General features: G+C 45.2%; 1 protein-coding gene across 7 annotated transcripts in view; it reads right to left on the bottom strand.

Annotated features, from left to right (window-relative positions):
* The window catches only part of inpp4b (inositol polyphosphate-4-phosphatase type II B), a 1,043,608-nt gene that overhangs the window by 122,057 nt on the left and 895,781 nt on the right, over positions 1-25,770 (bottom strand). For all 7 annotated transcript variants that reach the window (XM_038792440.1, XM_038792442.1, XM_038792441.1 and 4 more), the window contains one exon: positions 12,004-12,181. In XM_038792440.1, coding sequence (XP_038648368.1) covers positions 12,004-12,181 — 178 coding nt within the window. The remainder of the gene's footprint in view (positions 1-12,003; positions 12,182-25,770) is intronic.

Here is a 25,770-nt window from a genome sequence, read left to right as displayed (position 1 = left end):
TCAAAAATCTCTTCAGAAATTTGATTCAAGACCAATTCCAGTTATTTACTTGATAGAATGGTTAGTATTTACTACACACCACTTCAGGTTAGATCGGATAGCCTCTTATACAGTAACATAATCATCTCTGTTGATTTCTATTCTATCCCACTTCTAATGCAATCAAATATGCTGTGTGTTTTTTTATAATACTCCTATATATGATTGCATTAATGCCTTACCATTTGCTCTGTCTGCACTTTTAGCATTATCTACAAACCAAGAGATTTGGATTTCACGATCTTTTCCAAGTAAGGGTCAGAAGACCAATCCCTGAAGTAGTCCGCAAATATTTTCTTTACTGGGCAGCACGGTAGCACAAGTGGCTAGCACTGTGCCAGGGTCCCAGGTTCGATTCCCCGCTGGGTCACAGAGTCTGCACGTTCTCCCCGTGCCTGCGTGGGTTTCCTCCGGGTGCTCCGGTTTCCTCCCACAGTCGAAAGACATGCAGGTTAGGTGGATTGGCCATGATAAATTGCCCTCAGAGGCCAAAAAGGTTAGGAGGTGTTATTGGATTACGGGATAGGGTGTAAGTGAGGGCTTAAGTGGGTCGGTGCAGACTCGATGGGCCAAATGGCCTCCTTCTGCACTGTATGTATGTTCTATGTTTACAGTTTTGAAAGTGTATTTTGATGACCACTTTCTATTTCCTATGACTGCATCATTTTATTTTATAACCTAGCACTTTATCCTCAAATGCTTAACTCTTAATAGTTGATCTGAAATCATGTTAAATGTCTTTTTTAAATCTGCATACACAGCCAACGTCAATTTCTTGTCCACTATTGTATTGATATCTTTAGAAAATCCAGAAAGTTAGCTAAACATAACTCGCATCAGGCAGAAGATACAGAAGTCTGAAGCCCCGCAAATCCAGACATAGGAACAGCACATCCCCACAGCTACTAGACTCCTCAACGACTCTCCCTCAGACTAATCTGTTACCTGCAAGAACACAATTCACTATGCCCTTCACTGCTCTTGCTCATATATTTGCTTTGCTTGGCCCTTGATCCGCACTGTTACCAATCACTATTTGTCGATGCACAATTTGTCAATGTACTCTGTCGATTATTCTTTTTGTCCACTATGTACGTACTGTATACGTTCCTTTGGTCACAGAAAAATACTTTTCACTGTACTTCAGTACGTGACAATAGATCAATCAATCAATCCAAGGTGGTTGTGTTTTACAAAGCTTTACTTTTCCAAAGGAAAACCGTCTCTTGCACATTCCACCTTCAAAATACAAGGGGCTCAGAGGGTAATGAATCACACCCCGAATGGCCAGAGACTGAAGAATGATCCACATCCTGTTTATCTCAGCGTCACTCATGATAGAACCCTTATGAACAGATAGCAACTCATCATGATATAGGAAATATTAAAATCTGCAATAACATCCTCAGTAAAGCGGCCACTTTCTCATTGCAGTCCCTACTTCTTGGCACGCTGACTTTGATCTCCTGCAGCGACAGTGGATCCTTTTAACTGTACCCGGACATGGCCAAAGTTCTGTGCAGCCAACCAACATCATTGGGGTCACCAAAACCATCCAGGCTCCAGGTGTGGTGCAGTCTGAACAATTACTCTAAACGCCGAGGAGTGTTAACTGGCTAAACTTGAAGTTGGGATTAAAGAACTGCAACTAGCCATTGACAAAGCTATAACTTTGCTCTGTGACTACGGACATGCAAAATGAAAAAATACATAACTTTTCTAAATTTGTTGCCGAATAAATGCAATAGTATTATTCTGAAGAGAAAATTCATCTGAACCAAGCGACGTTTAAGAATAGGATTTGCTCATTTCCATTTTCCTTCCTCTAAGCCTTGTATGTTTGAATCTGGTTCTCTCCTGCTGTCAGTTGTTATCATTTTCATAACCATTTCCATTATTATCCATACACCTCTCAGTCCCTAGAATTTTATCTCCAACTTGAGCAAAGCTCCATTCTCCTAGTCTGTATTGACAGATGCAAATTGGCTTTAAAAACGCTGAGATCTTTATCTCTCCTGTCAATCAGGCTGTGAAAGCTGTGCAACAAATATTGAGGGATTCACTGGTGAAGCAGCTAGCACGGTATCTGTTATCACCCCAGTGGAGGTCAGCGGATAGGAACCATCAGGTTTCCCGTGCCCCTCCGGGGAATATGAACTTCCCCGATAATGGGCCGGGGCTTCCCCTCTAGTACAAAAATCCGGACCTGGGTGCAGGTTGGGGAAGGAGACGCTCTCATTCTAAATTGACTAGTTATAAACCTCTTTGTGCTCTAAACTACTGCCCATGTGTGGCTGCTTCCCTCCGATCTAACAATATCAAACTGTGAAAAATGGAAATATGGGCAAGACTAAGGTTGGCATGTACAAGGCACAATTTTTCTTTTCTCCATCACTATTCTTGAATATGAGAAGGGATAGGAGAATGGAGTTGGATCCTTATTGGAAAATCCCTGCCCATTTTAGGTCAGGTAAATCCTGCCAAAAGTGGTGCTGGGAGCACTTGCTGAAATACAGGTGAGCATACTCGAGCTAAGTTTTGATGTCACCTCGTCCATCCTTTGCATATTTAACGCTACTTGAGCAGCCACCCTCGGAAGGAAGTCCCATCCATGAGATCTGCTGGCTAATCAGATTGGCCGACAACTCTCCAACCTGGCCTGGCACAGCGCTGCAGTGGCTAGAAGCGGTACTGCAGTTCTCTGCCTGGAACCAGCCTAAAAAATGAGGCTGGTGGGAAAAGGGATGAAATTGCATCTGGGTTTGAGGACGGTAAAGGGGTGAAGGGCAGGTGAGGGTTGTGAATGGTATGGTGTTTAGGAGGATTGCGGGGCTAAGGTTGAAGGGGGAGCTTTACACTGATCTGAAGAACTGAGGTGATATCTCTGCGAACGGAAGAGGGCTGTTCAACCTGGTCACCTTTAGATCCTCCCACCGCCGGAGACAACAAGCCCGACTCCAGGGCATCCTGCCCTCAGGAATGAAAATCTCATCTGCAGCACTGCTTGGACTGAGGCAGGATTGTAACGTCTGAAAAATTCCCAATTCCCATCTCCATGATGAAAAGCCAGTCCCCTCTATCCCTAACTGGTTACTCATATATTCCATCCTTAGACTGGCACAAACGGAGCTCACTGTCACGTAAGCCTGCGCCCAGCTGGAACAATTTGCATGTGTGCTTTGTGCCACGTTAAATCATAGAATTCCTACAGTGCATAAAAGGCCATTTGGCCGATCGAGTCTGCACCAACCCTCTGAAAGGGCACCCTACCGAAGCTCCCACCCCCACCATATCCCCGTAACTCCACCTAACCTTTGGACACTAAGTGGCAATTTAGCATGGCCAATCCATCTGACCTGCACATCTTTAGACTGCGGGAGGAAACTGGAGCTCCCGGAGGATACCCATGAAGACACAGGGAGAATGTACAAATTCCACACAGAGAGTCACCCAAGGTCATAATCAAACCCGCATCCCTGCTGCTGTGAGCAAGCAGTCTAACCACTTGCCAACCGTGCCATCCTCAGTATTGTCTTTTAATAGATTTATCAATATTAACTGCTCATATTTCCCCTTAACTAGCACTATGTTCAGTTGATCTTCCATTCTATGTTCCCACTTACTTTCACTGGAGAATGGTCCAAAGGACTATTTTCAGAGAATATTTTCAATGACATTGCTATTAGAGAATGTAATTTGCTATTGTTACCACCATATAGAGTGCATACTGGAGCCCTCTCTGACCAACGATGTGACAAAGTCAGAAGTGTGTCTTCTCTTCTCAAGTCAAAAGATATAGATGTAAAAGCACTTTGGCGTTTCGTATTAATTGTTGTTTTTCTTTTGTGGTGTACACGATTTTTTGTCTGTCCTGATCTCTGTCAATGGTCTCACAATCAAATGGAAAGGAGGAATTATTTGCTGCACTGATGGCATCAGGTATTCAGAATGTCCACATCCTTTATTTCAACTGAGTGAGTACCAGTAATCAGAGACAGGGATGAAGGAAACATGGCAAACTGGTAAAATATTGGCTTCTCTCAGGTGGAAAACCTTTGAACAACCGCACAACCTCAAACCATTGTTTGCAGCAAACTACCCAGCCTTCAGAACAGCGACCACGACACCACACAACCCTGCCATGGCCATCTCTGCAAGACGTGCCAGATCATCGTCATGGATACCACCATTACACGTGAGAACACCACCCACCAGGTACGCGGTACATACTTGTGCGACTCGGCCAACGTTGTCTACCTCATAGGCTGCAGGAAAGGATGTCCCGAAGCGTGGTACATTGGCGAGACCATGCAGACGCAGCGACAACGAATGAACGGACATCGCGCAACAATCACCAGGCAGGAATGTTCCCTTCCAGTCGGGGAACACTTCAGCAGTCAAGGGCATTCAGCCTCTGATCTCCCGGTAAGCGTTCTCCAAGGCGGCCTTCAGGACGCGCGACAACGCAGAATCGCCGAGCAGAACCTATAGCCAAGTTCCGCACACATGAGTACGGCCTCAACCGGAACCTGGGAGTCATGTCGCATTACATTCATCCCCCACCATCTGGCCTGGACTTGCGAAATCTTACCAACTGCCATGGCTTGAGACAATTCACACCTCTTTAACCTGGGGTCACCCCTATCCCTGGATCTGTAAAGACCTGATTACCTGAAAATGCTCGCATTCTAAGCATTGTCTGGCATCTTTGAATTTGTCTATATACATGTTTCTGGAACATTCTTCAATATCTCATCATTCACCTGAGGAAGGAGCAGTGCTCCGAAAGCTAGTGTTTGTAACAAACCTGTTGGACTTTAACCTGGTGTTGTAAGACTTCTTACTGTGGAAAATCAAGTTATTGGTAGTAATAGTGCTGCTTTCCCTTAGAGTGCTGGTTTGAAACATGGCATCCATATTGACTGAAATACAAGCACGTTATGCCTATGTGTTGTGAGTGTGCTCATAATAGGGCACGTTGAGGATTGGAGCATGGTTTAAAATATTTAGTATAACCTGTGATATCATTTATAAATGATGCACCACATATAGCTCAGGGCATGCACAGTCAAATTACATATTGCATAACATATATGATTTATTAATAATCTGCTTGGTCAGGTCTCAACATTGCACAGAATCCTACCCTGCTGAGCCATTGAAAAGACATGCCAGCTGAATTCTAAAGACTACCATTAGCAGTATACTTTCTCTGGCTTTCCTGAAGCAATTTTCAAATACAAGCTACCAACATACCCTGGTGCTAATGAGGGCAAGAAAAAGTCCTTCTTCAGTATAATCTCTCTTTTCTCCCCCACCACTATTCTTTCTTGGAATTCCCTCCAGTGCGTGCACAGCAATCTTAACCAAAAGCAGGAGGACAGTGATCAACGCCCAAGAGTTCCACCAATCCTGCTTTGAAAAAGGGCAGCACGAGGGAAGAATTTCACTTTGATCCCTCTCTCTTCTCTGGAGACATGCTAATGACCTGTTCAGCAGCTCTCGAACAGACTGGAAGTTAACTTTCCGGCACTTGAATGATGAGGGCAAGAGTCATCCCAATCCCTCATCAGCCGTTATCTCATTGAATGCTGGGACAGGCTAGAGAGGCTGAATGGCCGTTCCTATGTTTTATGGTGTGATCACAAAGGGCGAGATCCTGATCACAACTTATTTACATTAATTTTAAACACATTTGTGACTTCCTGGTAGTCATTTGCAACCCCCCCCCCCCCCCCCCCCACCCCCAAACAGGAAGTCACCTAGCTGCAAATCACTTGGGACCAGGTGCTATGGACACCAAGGGGGAAGAAGTGGGTCAGCATCCTCTGTATACTTACCGCTAGGGTGCCAAGTGGGGTCCTTTAGGGGCGCTGGGGGTTGGGGGGGTGGGCTTGGACTGGAGGGACTCAGGTCAGGAGTCTTTCTGGGGATGGCAGTCATGTGGCAAATCCCCCTCTGCACTTTGAAAACCTTTAAACTCTCTTTCAGCATGTCAATTTGAAAGAGCTGTCAGATAAAGGTAAACATCTTTCCTCCATAGCTTTGAAAACTTTCGACATCTCTCCCAGTATGTCAAGTTCAGACATCTGTCAGGTGAAGGTAAAAGTCTTCCCTCTGTTGTGTAGGAAACCTTTGAAGTGTTTTTTTCATATTCAATCTCATTCCCAGTTAACCTTTTCAAGCCTCTGGCTTGCTGAGAAGCCTAAAAGTTCTGAACTGCATTTTGTACATAAAATTTCACGGTCTGTTAACTTTTACAAGCCTCTTGATTGTCTGGTTATTTCAAAGGAGTGTTTAGCTGTGTTTGTTTTTATAGCTCTTCACGGTCCATTAACTCGGAAGTGCTTCATTTTGAGCAATTTTTTCATAGAGGCTTTTTCTTTGTTCTGAAGTGCTTCCTAGAAAGACCAGATGCGCTGTCTGACTGCTTTTCTTTTTATACGGGGTCTTCTTCAACCTTTTATGGCTAAACAGCATGCCTGTAGGTTGTTTTCAGTCATTTAAGAAGCTGACAAAACTCAGAAATTACAGTCCAAGGGCTCCTCAATGAGGATCTGCTTGCAGCCACCATTTTATTGCCTGGATAGATGTTATGACCAAGCCAATGGGCTTGGAGGCCTTTGGAACCCGAGTAGTGAGGGACATGGGCGGACAGACAATGCATTGGCACTGCCACCTGACACCTTGGCAATGCCACCCTGGCAGTGCTGGTGGGTGGTAGGGCTATTCTGAGATTGGGGCCCAGCCTCAGATGATCTGGCATTGTCGGCTTCTTCGGTTCCAATGGTGCGAATCACCTCTGGCTCCAAAACGGTTTCTAAGTGTGGATGGATTGTGATCTAGATTGCATCATCCACCCAACGGGAATTGCACCTCACTTTCCGCCGGAGAGCACACATAGAAATTTTATGGGAGAATTCTGCCCATGCTTTCCTTCCTTATTCGCTTCCAAAAATTATTTATTTTATTTGTCTTTCAGATGAATGTTAAGCTGAGGACACTGAATGAATGTGAAAGATCCAACAACAATATTTGAAGCAGAGAAGGGGAAATCCCGTAACAGCCTCCCCGAACAGGCGCCGGAATGTGGCGACTAGGGGCTTTTCACAGTAACTTCATTTGAAGCCTACTCGTGACAATAAGCGATTTTCATTTCATTTCATTTCATCTTCAGTTTCCTGACTAGATTTTACCACCAGAAAAAAAAAGATTTACTGGTCCCACTGCTAGAATCATAGAATTTACAGTGCAAAAGAAGGCCATTCGATCCTTCGAGTCTGCACTGGCCCTTGGAAAGAGCACCCCACTTAAGCCCACACCTTCACCCTATCCCCATAACCCAGTAACCCCACCTAACCTTTTTTGTACACCAAGAGCAATTATCTTGGCCAATCCACCTAACCTGCACATCTTTCGACTGTGGGAGGAAACTGGAGCACCCGGAGGAAACCCACGCACACACGGGGCAAACGTTCAGACTACGCAGAGACAGGACAGTGACCCAAGCTGGGAATCGAACCTGGGACCCCAAAGCTGTGAAGCAACTGGGCTAACCACTGTGCTGTCATGCACTGTGTGGAATTTTGCTGTGGATAAAAAAATTTAAAAAATAAAAAATAAATTTAGAGCACCCAATTCATTTTTTCCAATTAAGGGGCAATTTAGAGTGGCCAATCCACCTACCCTGCACAGCTTTGGGTTGTGGGGGTGAAACCCACGCAATCATGGGGAGAATGTGCAAACTCCACACGGACAGTGACCCAGAGCCAGGATCGGACCTGGGACCTCGGCGCCGTGAGGCAACAGGGCTAACCCACTGCACCACCGTGTTGCCCTTGCTGTGGATAAAATTGGCAGCATTGTTTGCCTATGAGTTCAAAAATAATTTTGTGGCACTTAGAACATCCTAAGGGTATAAAATGCATCCTGATACATAGTGGCAATGTCATTGTGCTTATAATCCAGAGGCCCAAGCTAATATCTTGGAGCCATGGGTTCAAATATCAGCATGGCAGTAGGTGAAACTTGAATTTAATTAATCAATTGATTCATTCAATGTCGACTTAGTCGACTGTTCCCTTTATGCGAACATTGCTTCTGTTGCTATCATGGCCTATCGGTGGATTGTTTAATTCAAGCATTTTCGAAGTGGGGGTCGCAACCTGCAGGTGGTTTGCGGGCGGGTGTCGGGAGGGTCGCGGCGCTCCCATTCGCATGAATTCAGGTGTAACAACCGCAGCAGCCGGCTTTTAAAAATGTCGGCTACAAGAGGCTTTAAAAATGATTGCTGCGGCCGGCTAAACAAATGCAGGTGTGCTGCACATGCACGGAGCCCAGAGAGAAGCCCAGAGGAGGTGTTCCTCCTTTGATATCTCTTTGATAGTGAATTTTAGAGATCAAAAACATTCACAATACTTTGAGTTAAGTAATTCCTCACCATCTATGTCTAAAATTGCCACATTGTAATTTGCAGACTATATCCCCAGACTGTAAGCCATCCATCTGAGGAAAACTAACATTCTGCATCTGCTTTGGAGAGTCCTGAGAGAATAATGCCTGTTTCAATGAGGTAATTTCTCATTCTTTGACACTCTAGACTACAGAAAATGGTGGGTCGCGAATGTTGATCGGCGTGGGTCGCGAAGGTCGGCCGGCGTGGGTCCGAAGGTCGGCCAGCGTGGGTCGTGAAGGATGGCCAGCGTGGGTCGTGAAGGATGGCCGGTGGGTAAGAATGGGTCCCAGGCACAATGTTTGAAAAACACTGGTTTTTACCTCTAACACATTGTAGGCCCCGGTCAATATGCACATCATAATCGTATGGTATACACATATCCTGATTGCCATTTTGGGAAGGAACTGGTTGGAACTGTACTCTGACCAGTTTTACTGGCTACTTCAGATTATCCAAAAAAGCTTTAAATTACTTTTGTAAGGAGCCACAGAATTAATTTATTTTGCTGCCTGCCTGGGTTCTCAGCTCATGATTGTCTCCACGGCCTCCAGTTCACCTGCTTCCAGCTATGAAACCTCTGAGCAATCTTAAATTGCACGGGCCTCAATCCAGCAACTTGTTTTATGCACTTGTTCGGCACCCGCAACGTGCCAGTTCTATTTAGCTGAGGGCTGGGCCTCAAAAAGACAGCAGCAGCCTCAGTGAGCCACTTGCAAGCGACCCCACTGTTGGTAAAATTATCGATGACTGTACAGAAATTTTACACATGCTTTCATTGAGGGGAATAGCCACTCATTACTACACATGTGCTGAGAACTTGTTCTGCCTGTGTAAGTAGCCGGATCATTTTTGTTTTGCATAACTGGGAGATGATGGCATGTGATGTACGCCTACTGACTACGTGATATCAGCCTGTGCCACCCTCTACAGGACACATAGAGGGTCATTTTCACCTTCAGAATGATAAGTAGGGAACAGGTATGAACCTTAAAGATGAGAATGGAATGAAATCGAAAATGAGCTCAGAATATTCAATCCATACAATGAATACCCCCTGAAGTATTGACCAGCAAAGACTGGCATGATGCCGCATTTTCATCACCCAATGGAAGTGTGAATCGGGTTACAAAAAGCTGAACTCAGTTTTGTTTTGCAGGATAAACAAATCTTCCCTGCCTACCTGACCCCACATCATTTTCATGTGACTTTTTTTGCCTTGAGTGCAAAACACACAAGCACCACTTCCAAGGTTGGGATCCCCATTGTGACAATCTCACAGGAAAATCTCAATTCCTCCCGCAAATAATATTCATGCGCTGGTGTAGGTTTTGGAAGGTCTGAAAAATTGCATTTCCTTAGAGAGTTTGTGACCACTGGGATCACTGCTAAAGAGTTGGGAACATTTTGAAGATAAGTGTAAAATGTTTTTACAACTTCAAACATCGCTAGTTGATGGTGCATTGCAATACAGATGTGTTTTAAAGCAACGTTGGGAGCTGGGCTGTTGTGTTGGGGTACCGAGGTGGGCCTTCTAACTGGCTTGCCTCCGCGCTCACATTCCTCATGTGCTCCAACACAGCTCGGAAAATGCACTGCAAACACAACTCCAGTGTGAAAAGACAAATATCATAGAAGGCTGTGGAGGCCAAGTCACTGAATGTATTCAAGAGATAGATCTTTTTTTTAGATTTTAATAGAATCAAGGGGTATGAGAAGAAAGCGAGAATATGGCATTGAGATCGAGCATCAGCCATGATCATAGGGCTGAAGGGCCGAATGGCCTATTCCTGCTCCTAGTTTCTATGTTTATATCTCAAGCAAAGTCACACATGTTGGGTGTATATTTCGGAAGGCTCAAGAGTACACAGGTCGGGTTTCCTGAGTCTACAGAAAAATCCGGCCCAAGCTCTCTTCAATAGTGGAAAAAATCTTAGCGGATTTATCAACTTCAACATCAATAAAACAGATATTCCAGATGTTTGCAAATCTCAAAAAGAACACATCTCTGCGGTGAACGAGACTAGGCAATCATCATGAGGGAGTAAATGAATGTTGAAGAAACCCTATTACACGAAAATCAAACTAATGCAGTACACATAATTCAAGGGGGAGGATACATCCAACCAGGGCAGCGACAATATCATCAGCCTTTGCTGGTGGTTGATAAGAGCGCTCTCATTAGCCTTTCTGGGCTAGTGAATGAAAAATGCCAAGCAATGTTTCCAGTCTTCTTCACTTTCCAGCGTACTTTCCACTAAAATTTGCTGTGCAAATTTTGTGAGAAAGACGTAGACAGTCTGGGCTATGATGGCCCAGTAGTCAAACTGTCTATTGATAGTGATGTTCTGATGTGACTTTGATACTTGCGTCAGGTATCAAAAGGTCCATAAAAGAATAGCCCATTATGAGATACTTCCTTGAAAAGAGAAGGAAAGACATTTTGAGATTTAAAAAAAGCATGCGATTTAAGCGATTACTACATCTTTACAATTCCTTCCAGCATATTTTTAAATGAGAAAAAGTTCTCATTTCATTAGAGAAGTATTTCTTTTTATATTTGACACAATGTAACTTTAAACAGAGTTAACTCCTGTGTGCCATCAAAGTTAATAGCTCAGAATTCCTCACTGACGACCACCAAATACTCCGAGTGAATTTAAAAGAGAATCCTCATTTATATAACTGTATTTTCTCTGTAAACCTGCACGATATCTGAAGACAATGTAGACAAGGACCTGGAGTTAGTTTTTCCGAAATCACGACTCCGGTGCAAAGTACAAAAATGACCCAAAGAATCTCCCTTTCTATCTCTTTGAAATTGGGGATAAACATATGTGCCGGGATTCTCCGCTATCCAGCGGGGTGGGCCGTACCGGCGCTGTGGAGTGGCATGAACCACTCCGGCGTCGGGCTGCCCGGAAGGTGCTAAAACCTCCGCACCTTCAGGGGCTAGGCCGCGCGTGTTCTGGCATGATGCCAGTGCATGCACAGGGCGGTTCTTCTCTGCACCGGCCATGACGGACCGTTACACGGAGGGAAAGAGTGCCCCCACGGCACAGGTCCGCCCGCAAATCGGTGGGCCCCGATCACGGGCCAGGACACCGTGGGGACCCCCGGGGCCGAATGCCCCCCCCCCCCCCCCCCCCAGGACTCCGCAGGCCGCCCGCAGAGCCAGGTCCCACCGGTAAGGACCATGTTTGATTTACGGCGGCAGCACTGGTCGAAAACGGGCATTCACTTGGCACATCGTGGAGCGGAGAATCGCTGGGGGTGCCGCTGCCAACGGCCCCTGACTGGCGCAACGCGATTCCGGCCTCCGCCCCAGCCGGCGTCGCGGCGGAAATCACGCCCGCCGATTCCTGCCCATTTTCTGTTTTCATCCCCGAACTCCCTTCAGCACAATACTCAACCAATTATTAGCTGCAGAAGTCGGCGAAGAAGCATTCTGGATAAGAACAATCAGTAACAGAGCCAACAGTCTGTTTAAAGTTAACAGTCTGAATCCTTACTATTTCACTGAGCGTTTTCAATGAATCTTTGAGGTTGTCACTGGAGTGTTGCCTTGCTGCAGTAAGTAGTAGATCCGTGTTGCTCAACATGAGGGGTTGAAGCTTATAAATGTTGGTTATAACTTCTTTTGCTTTGGTCGTGTCTTCAGGTGAATAGTAAATGTACTGGTAGGCTGAGCTAGAAAAAAAAACAAGCAGAAAAAATGGTGCATATCAATTCAAACCAAGATTATTAGAGCAACAGAATAGTAACAGTTTCACTAATAAGACCATAAGACATAGGAATAGAATTAGGGCACACAGCCCATCGAGTCTGCTCCGCCATTCAATCATGGCTGATATTTTTTTCATCCCCATTCTCCTGCCTTCTCCCCTTAAACCCTGATCCCCTTATTAATCAAGAACCTATTTATCTCTGTCTTAAAGAAACTCAGTGATTTGGCCTCCACAGCCTTCTGCGGCAAAGAGTTCCACAGATTCACCACCCTCTGGCTGAAGAAACTCCTCATCTCTGTTTTAAAGGATCGTCCCTTTAGATTGAGATTGTGTCCTCTGCTTCTAGTTTTTCCTACAAGTGGAAACATCCTCTCCACATCCACTCTATCCAGGCCTCGCAGTATCCTGCAAGTTTCAATCAGGTCCCCTCTCATCCTTCTAAACTCCAACGAGTACAGACCTAGAGTCCTCAACTGTCCCTCATACGGCAAGCTCTTCATTCCAGAGATCATTCTTGCGAACCTCCTCTGGACTCTTTCCAAGGCCAACACATCCTTCCTTAGATGCGGGACCCAAAACTTCTCACAATACTCCAAATGGGGTCTAACTAGAGCCTTGTCTAGCCTCAGAACTACATCCCTGGTCTTGTATTCTAGCCCTCTCAACACGAATTCTAACATTGCATTTGCCTTCCTAACTGCCGACTTAACCTGCGCGTTAACCTTAAAAGAATCATGAACAAGGACTCCCAAGTCCCTTTGTGCTTCTGATTTTCTAAGTATCTCCCCATTTAGAAAATAGTCTATGCCTCTATTTCTCCTTGCAAAGTGTATAATGTCACACTTTTCCACATTGTATTCCATCTGCCACTTATTTGCCCACTCTCTGAGCCTGTCCAAGTCCTTCTGCAGCCCACTTGCTTCCTCAATACTGCCTGTCCCTCTACAGATCTTTGCATCATCTGCAAACTAAGCAACAGTGCCTTCAGTTCCTTCTTCCAGATCATTAATGCATATTGTGAAAAGTTGTGGTCCCAGCACTGACCTGAGGCACACCACTAGTCACCGGCTGCCATCCTGAAAAAGACCCCATTATCTCCACTCTCTGCGTTCTGACAGTCAGCCAATCCTCTATCCATGTCATGCTCTTACCCTTAACACCATGGGCTCTTAACTTATTTAACAGTCTCCCATGCGGCACCTTGTCAAAGGCCTTCTGGAAATCTAAATAAATCACATCCACTGGTTCTCTTTTGTTTAACTACCTTGTTACTTCTGAAGTGTTGGCTAGTGTAGACTTGAGAGATGAACAGACACTTCCAACACTAATGAAAGTTCAACTCAATTTTATTAACTACTTCTAACTAACTAACACACGATGACTGTGGGTCTAAATGATGCTAACTTAAACTAGAGACCTAAGCCTTGTCCGAACCAGTTGATTCTCTCAGCACGTGTTGTAAGTCTGTGCTGGGCTGGATGAGTTCATTACACTCAGAGACAGCACCCAGAATGAGCGGGAACCATGGTGCCCTCTCCCTTTATAGTGTGTGTATTCTAACTGGTTGGCTGCAGTGTTTGTACATGTTTTGTGTTTAAACAAAGGAGATTACAAGGGGATGAGAGAAGAACTAGCTAAGGTAGACAGGGAGCAAAGACTTTATGGTGGAACAGTTGAGGAACAGTGGAGAACCTGCCAAGCGATTTTTCACAGTGTTCAGCAAAGGTTTATACCAACAAAAAGGAAGGACGGAAGAAAGAGGGAAAATCGACCATGGATATCTAAGGAAATAAGGGAGAGTATCAAATTGAAGGAAAAAGCATATAAAGCGGCAAAGATTGCTGGGAGATTAGAGGACTGGGAAATCTTTAGGGGGCAACAGAAAGCTACTAAAAAAGCCATAAAGAAGAGTAAGATAGAGTATGAGAGTAAACTTGCTCAGAATATAAAAACAGACAGTAAAAGTTTTTACAAATATATAAGACAAAAAAGAGTGGCTAAGGTAAATATTGGTCCTTTAGAGGATGAGAAGGGAGTTTTAATAATGGGAAATGAGGAAATGGCTGAGGAACTGAACAGGTTTTTTGGGTCGGTCTTCACAGTGGAAGACACAAATAACATGCCAGCGACTGATAGAAATGAGGCTATGACAGGTGAGGACCTTGAGAGGATTGTTATCACTAAGGAGGGAGTGATGGGCAAGCTAATGGGGCTAAAGGTAGACAAGTCTCCTGGCCCTGATGGAATGCATCCCAGAATGCTAAAAGAGATGGCTAAGGAAATTGCAGATGCACTAGTGATAATTTACCGAAATTCACTAGACTCTGGGGGTGGTCCCGGTGGATTGGAAATTAGCAAACGTGACGCCACTGTTTAAAAAAGGAGGTAGGCAGAAAGCAGGAAATTATAGGCCAGTGAGCTTAACTTCGGTAGTAGGGAAGATACTGGAATCTATCATCAAGGAAGAAATTGCGAGGCATCTGGATAGAAATTGTCCCATTGGGCAGACGCAGCATGGGTTCGTAAAGGGCAGGTCATGCCTAACTAATTTAGTGGAATTTTTTGAGGACATTACCAGTGCAGTAGATAACGGGGAGCCGATGGATGTGGTATATCGGGATTTCCAGAAAGCCTTTGACAAGGTGCCACACAAAAGGTTGCTGCATAAGATAAAGATGCATGGCATTAAGGGTAAAGTAGTAGCATGGATAGAGGATTGGTTAATTAATAGAAAGCAAAGAGTTGGGATAAATGGGTGTTTCTCTGGTTGGCAATCAGTAGCTAGTGGTGTCCCTCAGGGATCCGTGTTGGGCCCACAATTGTTCACAATTTACATAGATGATTTGGAGTTGGGGACCAAGGGCAATGTGTCCAAGTTTGCAGATGACACTAAGATGAGTGGTAAAGCGAAAAGTGCAGAGGATACTGGAAGTCTGCAGAGGGATTTGGATAGGTTAAGTGAATGGGCTAGGGTCTGGCAGATGGAATACAATGTTGACAAATGTGAGGTTATCCATTTTGGTAGGAATAACAGCAAACAGGATTATTATTTAAACGGTAAAATATTAAAGCATGCCGCTGTTCAGAGAGACTTGGGTGTGCTAGTGCATGAGTCACAGAAGGTTGGTTTACAAATGCAACAGGCAAATGGAATTTTGTCCTTCATTGCTAGAGGGATGGAGTTTAAGACTAGGGAGGTTATGTTGCAATTGTATAAGGTGTTAGTGCGGCCACACCTGGAGTATTGTGTTCAGTTTTGGTCTCCTTACTTGAGAAAGGACGTACTGGTGCTGGAGGGTGTGCAGAGGAGATTCACTAGGTTAATCCCAGAGCTGAATGGGTTGGATTATGAGGAGAGGTTGAGTAGACTGGGACTGTACTCGTTGGAATTTAGAAGGATGAGGGGGGATCTTATAGAAACATTTAAAATTATGAAGGGAATAGATAGGATAGATGCGGGCAGGTTGTTTCCACTGGCGGGTGACAGCAGAACTAGGGGACATAGCCTCAAAATAAGGGGAAGTAGATTTAGGACTGAGTTTAGGAGGAACTTCTTCACCCAAAGGGTTGTGAATCTATGGAATTCCTTTCCCAGTGAAGCAGTTGAGGCTCCTTCATTACATGTTTTTAAGGTAAAGATAGATAGTTTTTTGAAGAATAAAGGGATTAAGGGTTATGGTGTTCGGGCCGGAAAGTGGAGCTGAGTCCACAAAAGATCAGCCATGATCTCATTGAATGGTGGAGCAGGCTCGAGGGGCCAGATGGCCTACTCCTGCTCCTAGTTCTTATGTTCTTATGCTCTTAAGTTGATTGGTTGCTGTGTGTGTCTGCACCATGATATACTGGTGCATATTATGACAACAACTTCCTCAAAGAACTCGAACAGATTTGTCAGACATGACTTCCCCTTGACGAAGCCATGCTGACTCAGTCCCATTTTACCATGCACTTCCAAGTACTCCGCGATCTCATCTTTAATAATTGGCTCCGAAATCGTACCAATGACCGAAGTCAGGCTAACTGGCCTATAATTTCCCATCTTCTGCCTCCCTCCCATCTTAAACAGCAATGTTACATTAGCCACTTTCCAGTCCTCTGGGACCATTCCTGCCTCCAGTGTTCCCTGAAAGTTCACCACCAATGCCTCCACAATCTCCTCAGCTATCTCTTTTAGAACCTCGGGGTGTAGTCCATACGGTCCAGATTATTTATCCACCTTGAGACCTTTCAGTTCCCCAGAACCTTCTCCTTAGTGATGGTCACTGCATTCACCTCTGCCCCCTGATTCTCCTGGAGCTCTGGGATCCCACTGGTGTCTTCCACCTTGAAGACTGATTGTAAAGTAACTATTCAGTTCCTCTGTAATTTCTTTGTTTCGTATTATTAGTTCTCCAGCCACATTTTCCAGTGGTCCAATGTCTATTTTTGCCTCTCTCTTATCTATTATATTTTGAAAAAACTCTTCCTATCTTCCTTTATATTACTAGCTAGCTTGCGCTCATATTTCATCTTCTCCCCCCTTATTGCTTTTTTAGTTGTCTTCTGCTCGCTTTTAAAGGCTTCCCACTAATCCCCGCCACTTTGTATGCTTTTTCTTTTGCTTTTATGCTGTCCTTGAGTTCCCTCGTCAGCCATGGATGGCTTGTCATCCCCTTAACATGTTTCCTCTTCCTTGGGATGAATTTCTGTTGTGCCTCACAAGTAATCCCTAAAAACCCCTGCCATTGCTGTTCCACTCTCTTCCCTGCGAGGCTTCTTTGCCAATCAACTCTGGCCAGCTCCTCCCTCATGTCTTTGTAGTTGCTTTTTGTTCATTGTAATACCGTTACATAGAACATAGAACAGTACAGCACAGAACAGGCCCTTCGGCCCTCAATGTTGTGCCGAGCCATGATCACCCTACTCAAACCCACGTATCCACCCTATACCCATAACCCAACACCGCCCCCCCTTAACCTTACTTTTTTATTAGGACACTACGGGCAATTTAGCATGGCCAATCCACCTAACCCGCACATCTTTGGACTGTGGGAGGAAACCGGAGCACCCGGAGGAAACCCACGCACACAGGGGGAGGACGTGCAGACTCCACACAGACAGTGACCCAGCCAGGAATCGAACCTGGGACCCTGGAGCTGTGAAGCATTTATGCTAACCACCATGCTACCCTGCTGCCCTGTTACGTCTGATTGCCGCTTCTCCCTCTCAAACTGCAGGGTAAATTCCATCATATTGTTGTCACTGCTCCCTCAGGGTTCCTTCAACTTAAGATCCATAATCAAGTCTGCCTCATTACACATCACCAAATCCAGAATTGCCTGTTCCCGAGAAGGCTTTCTCACAAGCTGCTCCAAAAAACTCTCTCTTAAGACATTCCACAAATTCATTTTCTTGGGATCCACTACCACCTGATGTTTCCAGTCCACATGCATATTTAAGTCCCCCAGGATTATTGTAATATTGCCTTTTTTATGGGCAGCAGGGTAGCGCAGTGGTTAGCATTGCTGCCTCAAGATGACGAGGTCCCAGGTTCGATCCCGGCTCTGGGACACTGTCCGTGTGGAGTTTGCACATTCTCCCCGTGTTTGCATGGGTTTCACCCCCACAACCCAAAGATGTGCAGGGTAGGTGGATTGGCCACACTAAATTGCCCCTTAATTGGAAAAATGAATTGGATACTCGATAATTGTATTAAAAAAATATTGCCTTTTTTACATGCCTTTTCTATCTTCTGATTTATTTTCTGTCCCACATCCTGACTACTGCTAGGGGACCTGTACATAACTCCCATCAAGTTATTTTTACCTTTGAGATTGCTCGACTCTACCCACAGAGACTCTATGCCTTCTGATCCTATATCACTCCTTGCTATTGATTTAGCTTAATTCCTTACCAACAATGAAACCCCGCCACCTTTGCCCATCTGCCTGTCCTTTCGATAGGACACATCTCCTGGGATATTTAAATCCCAGCCCTGATCGATTCCCTTGCAGTCTTTATGATGCCCACAACATCGTACCGGCCAATTTCAATGTGCGCAACAAGCTCATTTACCTTCTTCCGTATACTGCACGCATTTAATAGTGAACAAAATTTAACTTTTCAAAAATTCACAACATGAATAACGTAAAGTAGAAGCAGGACTAGGTAATTTGGTCCCTTGGGTCTGGTCTACCAATGAATAAGATCACAGCCAATCTGAATGTTGCGGGGGGGGGGGGGGGGGGGCATGAGGTGGCATGAGTTGACGTGGTTGGGGTATATGGAGTGTGTGAGGTCTGAGGGCTGGTTTTAAAGATTTTTCTACAGCTGGGATGAAGTCCCAGAGCACCAAGGTAAGTTTTTTAACCATCCTGCCTTGGCACCCGGTATCCCCCTGTGGCTGTCTCAGAACTCTTTCCGGGTGGGCCCCACTCCAAGTACCACCTAAAAACTTACTCCTCTGAACCAAAATTAGACACTTTTGCCTGAGACAGATTTGTGGAGTTGGGAATTTTCCGACTCTGAGATCCTGGCCCGGGAGCAAATATTCAGCTCATCCTCTGAACATCTACTCTGTCAAGCCCCTTTGGGATCTTATACCCGAGAACAGCTCTCATTCTTTTAAACTTCAATGAGTATAGGCCCAACCTGCTCAACCTTTCCTCAAAAGACAAACCTCACATCCCATGAATCAGGCCAGTGAACATTCATTGAACGCCTTACTATGCAAGTGTGTCCCCCTTCTTAAGTAAAGAGTCCAAACCTGGACACAGTATTCTATTTGTGGTCTCATCAGTGTCCTTTATAGTTGTAGCAAGACTCCACTACTTTTTGACACCATGCCCCTTGCAATAAAGACCAACATTCCATTTGCCTTCCTGATTTTTTGTGATTCATGTACAAGGACAGCATTCTGCAGTCACTTTCCATTAAATAATATTCTGCTTGACTATTTTTCCTGCCAGTGGACAACTTCACATTTTTCCACTTTACACTGGCAGCAAATGCCAAAGTCTACGGGATTTTGGGTGGCTCACCTGTCCCTCCGTGTGGGTTTGCCATCGGCGGGACAGGAACATCCCACTGGCAGGATGGGCCGGAAAATCCCACCCACTGTCTTCTCTTTTCTTAGCTCATGGGTTCTTAAAATCTACGTTCCATTCAGAAAGCTTATTTTATCCTTTACACCCGATTGATATCAACAAATGTGCTACAAACCGGCAAATTGGCCCAGAATTTGCAGTAAAAGTACCAGTGAGGGTAGCAGTGCTCAATTATTGAAGTGTAAGCCGCACAGTAAATCCTGGCAACTGCGCACAGAACATAGAATGGAGCATAGAATCCCTACAGTGCAGTATGAGACCATTCAGCCCATCGCGTCTACACCAACCCTCTGAAAGAGCATCCTACCTCGGCCCACTGCCCCGCCCGTACTCCTGCCTAACCTTCATATCTTTGGACACTAAAGAGAAATTTTAGCATGGTCAATCCACATAACCTGCATATCTTTGGACTGCGGGAGGAAACCGGAGCACCCAGAGTAAACCCATGCAGACACGGGGAGAATGTGCAGACTCCTCACAGACAGTGACCCAAGCGGGAATTGAACCTGCAACCCCGTTGCTGTGAAGCAACAGTGCTAGCCACATTGTTATCTCTATGAACATAAGGTTTTCTTCCTTGTTTTTCTATCATGTCAGGTATACCTGATCTGCACTGATCTGTTTTGCTTTGGCTCCTTCATGCCATAATGGAGTTACATGCCTTCATGTGAAGGGAAGCCCCTCTCACCGCTTCTCTGGCATTTGGCTATTGTGTTTGTGTCTAGATCAAGGCTGCGATAAGGTCTGGAGTCAAGTAGTTCTGGTAGAACTGAACTGAGCAACAATGAACAGAATATTGGCGAGTAATTATTGCTTTGTGACACTGTGGGCGAAATGTAACGGCCGCGCCACGTTCAACACAGGACGCAACATGGGCAGTTATCCTGTTCGCCACGCCTTGATGCATCTAACAGGATCTCATGAGATGTCACGATCTGGATCCCGCCTACGATGGGAGGGATAAGAATTTGCATATTTAAGTGTGCAGTTAGGCACACGTAAATATGCACACGCCGGATCGAACAAGCCCCCAGGATCAAATCCCCTTACCAGGGGTCATGTTAAGGTATTGAAGATCTCTTCCTACACTGGTGAGCAGAGCTCCTCAGTGCAGAAAATGAAGGTAAGTGCAGCCTCGGCTGGGAACCCGAAAAAAATAACCAGAATCCCGTTCGATAGTGGGGTCGTTCCCGGTGCTGGCAGCACCCGGGAAACATACCACGAAACATGCCCACAACAGGACTCGTTTTTTTTTGTTAAATTGCATCCGAGGACTTTACGGATGATATGTGTCAATATTTGGCCAAGTTACATTTATCCAGTTTTCTCAATACCTGTTAAGTAGGTGTGATTGTTGGTGTTATTATTGTAGTTGCATTTAAATTGCTTGGCTATGTTGTGTTATGCTGCTTCGGATAACACAGGCTGCTACTTGATACAGACTTAACTAAAGGATGCTCCAGACTCTGAAATGAGTTCAACGTGTTTACTCAACTATTAACACAGTTCTCAATTGAGTTCGATTCTCTGCTAATCTAACTGTAGTAACTCAGTCTAACTGTACCAGCTTACTCTAAGCCATGTGCTGGGGTGTGATGCTGCTGATTAACCCTGTCTAACTTTCTAGATGTCTGTCTGTGGAAAGAGGCAGGGTGTGAGTGCCTCATCCCTTTTACAGTGTTTATGTCATGCCCCCTTGTGGTGATGCCACCTCGGAGTGTCCTGACTGCCCATTAGTTGTGTCCCATTCTGAGTGTTCATTGGTTGCATGTTTGCATATCATGACAGGCTAAGGACATGATTGACTCCGGTAAGGAGAGGACAATCCAATAATAGTTTTTTTGCTCATCTTTTGAGAATATGCAAATGTGGGCCTTGGTGTATATTTTTCAGTGATTAAATGCTGTGTTAAGATTCAGCAGGCATGCCTTTAAGCTTGGTCTCAGCATCCTTCTCTGCCAATGATTCTGGTTGAATTTATTTTTCACACCCTGCTCTATGTTAATGCCGCTTTTGTGGTGAAGCTGTGAAATAGACAATAGACTAATATGATGTATGATACTTCGTAAGGCTGTACTACAAAAGCTCCTCTGATGTACCCAATTGTTTGAAACTTTGTGACATGCTGGTGGCATTTTCCACCATGATCCTGGTGGCTGCACATGCCTCAGTTTCTCACTGTTCAGCTCTCATTCTTGGCAATCTCGTGAGGATCATGACGCATGTCAGGAGAAAATATCCACGGTCTCTGAGGAACCACCTAGTCAAGAATCCTGGCGCTTCAAATCAAGGTGCATATAAATTGATACAAGACAAAAGCTTTGTTATTTGTACCAGTATAGCAAGCATTCACTCTGATGCTTTTTGGGATAAGGTCACGGACTGATTGCACATTGGAGGACAGAGATCCTTTCACTCATGCATGCACTCTCAATAATGCCATGGCCTTTGAGTGAACGTACCATAGCGAACAGCTGCAGTCTTCTCTTGTGCTATTAGTTGCTTTCCAGAGGAAAGTGATGAAGGTGCTTGCCAACGAAATAAGTCATCTGCCACCTGCTTTATGGATCAGTTCATTGCTGGATGAAAATCTTGTTATTTCTGCTTTGTTATTGCTTGAAAGCACCGAGTACCTAAAGGTTCAATTCAATGGTCACTTAGCAGCTATTGTCAGAACAGTCCCTGTTGTAGCTCGTGCTTGACTGTTTGGCTCCATGAGATGGCAGATCTAGGAAGGCACGTACTGCCTGTTAAGTGTTGCTTTGCAGACATAGGTGGTTTGGTATGGGCAGGAACGGACAGTCCAGTTCAACACTTCATGTGCTTTTTCCTCATTTCTCCAGAATAAAGGAGGGATGGGTAGGCAGCATTGTTTTCATCTTCTGAAATGGCAGCTGCCAACAAGCCATCGATGGAAAATATGAAAATATGAAGGGGAGACAGAGGCATTGTGGCAGTGTCGATAGATAGTAATCCAGAGGTTCAGGCTAATGTGCTGGTGACACGGGTTCACATCCCACATTGACAACTGGCAGAACTTGTTTCAATGAACAATTCTTGAATCATAAAGCTACTCTCAGTAATAGTGACCCTGAAACCATTATCAATTGCTGTAAAAATCCATCTGGCTCACCGATATCCTTTCGGGAAGGAAATTTGCCGACCTTACCTGGTTTGGCCTACATGTAGAGAGGTCAGGAGCACAGTTTTGACTTCGCAGGAGGGCGGCAGTGTTCAGGTCTGTGGTTTGAAGTGTGTCTATTTCAATGCCAGGAGTATACGAAATAAGGTAGGGGAACTGGCAGCATGGGTTGGTACCTGGGACTTCGATGTTGTGGCCATTTCAGAGACATGGATAGAGCAGGGACAGGAATGGTTGTTGCAGGTTCCGGGGTTTAGGTGCTTTAGTAAGGTCAGAGAAGGGGGCAAAAGAGGGGGAGGTGTGGCGCTGCTAGTCAAGGACAGTATTACGGTGGTAGAAAGGATGCAAGATGGGGACTCTTCTTCCGAGGTAGTATGGGCTGAGGTTAGAAACAGGAAAGGAGAGGTCACCCTGTTGGGAGTTTTCTATAGGCCACCTAATAGTTCTAGAGATGTAGAGGAAAGGATGGCGAAGATGATTCTGGAAAAGAGCGAAAGTAACAGGGTAGTTGTTATGGGAGACTTTAACTTTCCTAATATTGACTGGAAAAGATATAGTTCGAGTACATTGGATGGGTCGTTCTTTGTACAATGTGTGCAGGAGGGTTTTCTGACACAATATGTTGACAGGCCAACAAGAGGTGAGGCCACTTTGGATTTGGTTTTGGGTAATGAACCAGGCCAGGTGTTAGATCTGGAGGTAGGTGAACACTTTGGAGACAGTGACCACAATTCGGTGACCTTTACGTTAGTGATGGAAAGGGATAAGTATACCCCGCAGAGCAAGAGTTATAGCTGGGGGAAGGGCAATTATGATGCCATTAGACATGACTTAGGATGTGTTGGTTGGAGAAGTAGGCTGCAAGGGTTGGGCACACTGGATATGTGGAGCTTGTTCAAGGAACAGCTATTGCATGTTCTTGATAAGTACGTACCAGTCAGGCAGGGAGGAAGGGGTCGAGCGAGGGAACCGTGGTTTACCAAAGAAGTGGAATCTCTTGTTAAGAGGAAGAAGGAGGCCTATGTGAAGATGAGGCGTGAAGTTTCAGTTGGGGCGCTTGATAGTTACAAGGAAGCGAGGAAGGATCTAAAGAGAGAGCTGAGACGAGCAAGGAGGGGACATGAGAAGTCTTTGGCAGGTAGGATCAAGGAAAACCCAAAAGCTTTCTATAGGTATGTCAGGAATAAAAGAATGACTAGGGTAAGAGTAGGGCCAGTCAAGGACAGTGGTGGGAAGTTGTGTGTGGAGGCTGAGGAGATAACCGAGATACTAAATGAATACTTTTCGTCAGTATTCACTCAAGAAAAAGATAATATTGTGGAGGAGAATGCTGAGACCCAGGCTATTAGAATAGATGGCATTGAGGTGCGTAGGGAAGAAGTGTTGGCAATTCTGGACAAGGTGAAAATAGATAAGTCCCCGGGGCCGGATGGGATTTATCCTAGGATTCTCTGGGAAGCCAGGGAAGAGATTGCTGAGCCTTTGGCTTTGATTTTTAGGTCATCATTGGCTACAGGAATAGTGCCAGAGGACTGGAGGATAGCAAATGTGGTCCCTTTGTTCAAGAAGGGGAGTAGAGATAACCCCAGTAACTATAGGCCGGTGAGCCTAACGTCTGTGGTGGGTAAAGTCTTGGAGAGGATTATAAAAGATACGATTTATAATCATCTAGATAGGAATAATATGATTAGGGATAGTCAGCATGGTTTTGTGAAGGGTAGGTCATGCCTCACAAACCTTATCGAGTTCTTTGAGAAGGTGACTGAACAGGTAGACGAGGGTAGAGCAGTTGATGTGGTGTATATGGATTTCAGTAAAGCATTTGATAAGGTTCCCCACGGTCGGCTATTGCAAAAAATACGGAGGCTGGGGATTGAGGGTGATTTAGAGATGTGGATCAGAAATTGGCTAGTTGAAAGAAGACAGAGAGTGGTAGTTGATGGGAAATGTTCAGAATGGAGTTCAGTTACGAGTGGCGTACCACAAGGATCTGTTCTGGGGCCGTTGCTGTTTGTCATTTTTATAAATGACCTAGAGGAGGGCGCAGAAGGATGGGTAAGTAAATTTGCAGACGACACTAAAGTCGGTGGAGTTGTAGACAGTGCGGAAGGATGTTGCAGGTTACAGAGGGACATAGATAAGCTGCAGAGCTGGGCTGAGAGGTGGCAAATGGAGTTTAATGTGGAGAAGTGTGAGGTGATTCACTTTGGAAAGAATAACAGGAATGCGGAATATTTGGCTAATGGTAAAATTCTTGGTAGTGTGGATGAGCAGAGGGATCTCGGTGTCCATGTACATAGATCCCTGAAAGTTGCCACCCAGGTTAATAGGGTTGTGAAGAAGGCCTATGGTGTGTTGGCCTTTATTGGTAGAGGGATTGAGTTCCGGAGCCATGAGGTCATGATGCAGCTGTACCAAACTCTGGTACGGCCGCATTTGGAGTATTGCGTACAGTTCTGGTCGCCTCATTATAGGAAGGACGTGGAAGCTTTGGAACGGGTGCAGAGGAGATTTACCAGGATGTTGCCTGGTATGGAGGGAAAATCTTATGAGGAAAGGCTGATGGACTTGAGGTTGTTTTCGTTAGAGAGAAGAAGGTTAAGAGGTGACTTAATAGAGGCATACAAAATGATCAGAGGGTTAGATAGGGTGGACAGCGAGAGCCTTCTCCCGCGGATGGAGGTGGCTAGCACGAGGGGACATAGCCTTAAATTGAGGGGTAATAGATATAGGACAGAGGTCAGAGGTGGGTTTTTTACGCAAAGAGTGGTGAGGCCGTGGAATGCCCTACCTGCAACAGTAGTGAACTCGCCAACATTGAGGGCATTTAAAAATTTATTGGATAAGCATATGGATGATAAGGGCATAGTGTAGGTTAGATGGCCTTTAGTTTTTTTTTCCATGTCGGTGCAACATCGAGGGCCGAAGGGCCTGTACTGCGCTGTATCGTTCTATGTTCTATGTTCTATGTTCTATGACTCTGGGCCTGCAGCAATGTGGTTAACCCTTCATGCTACTCAGTTTAAGGTCATTTGGAATGGGGCAACAAATGCTGGTCTCACCTCACCCAGATCCCATGAATGAACTGGGGTCAAATCAAAGTGAGGCTGTATTAGCTCAGTTAGCTGGATATCTGGTTCGTGAACCAGCAGCGCAGGTTCAATTCCCGTACCAGCGGAGGTTATTCATGAGGGCCTCGCCTTCTCAACCTTGCCCCTCGCCTGAGGTGTAGTAATCCTTAGGTTAAATCACCACCAGTCAGCTTATCCCCGCAAAGGGGAACAAAGCCTTTGGTCAGGGGCAGCACGGTGGCACTATGATTAG

This window comes from Scyliorhinus canicula, chromosome 3 (genome assembly GCF_902713615.1).
Source record: "Scyliorhinus canicula chromosome 3, sScyCan1.1, whole genome shotgun sequence".
NCBI lineage: Eukaryota > Metazoa > Chordata > Chondrichthyes > Carcharhiniformes > Scyliorhinidae > Scyliorhinus > Scyliorhinus canicula.
This window is presented reverse-complemented; position numbering and strand designations above follow the sequence as displayed.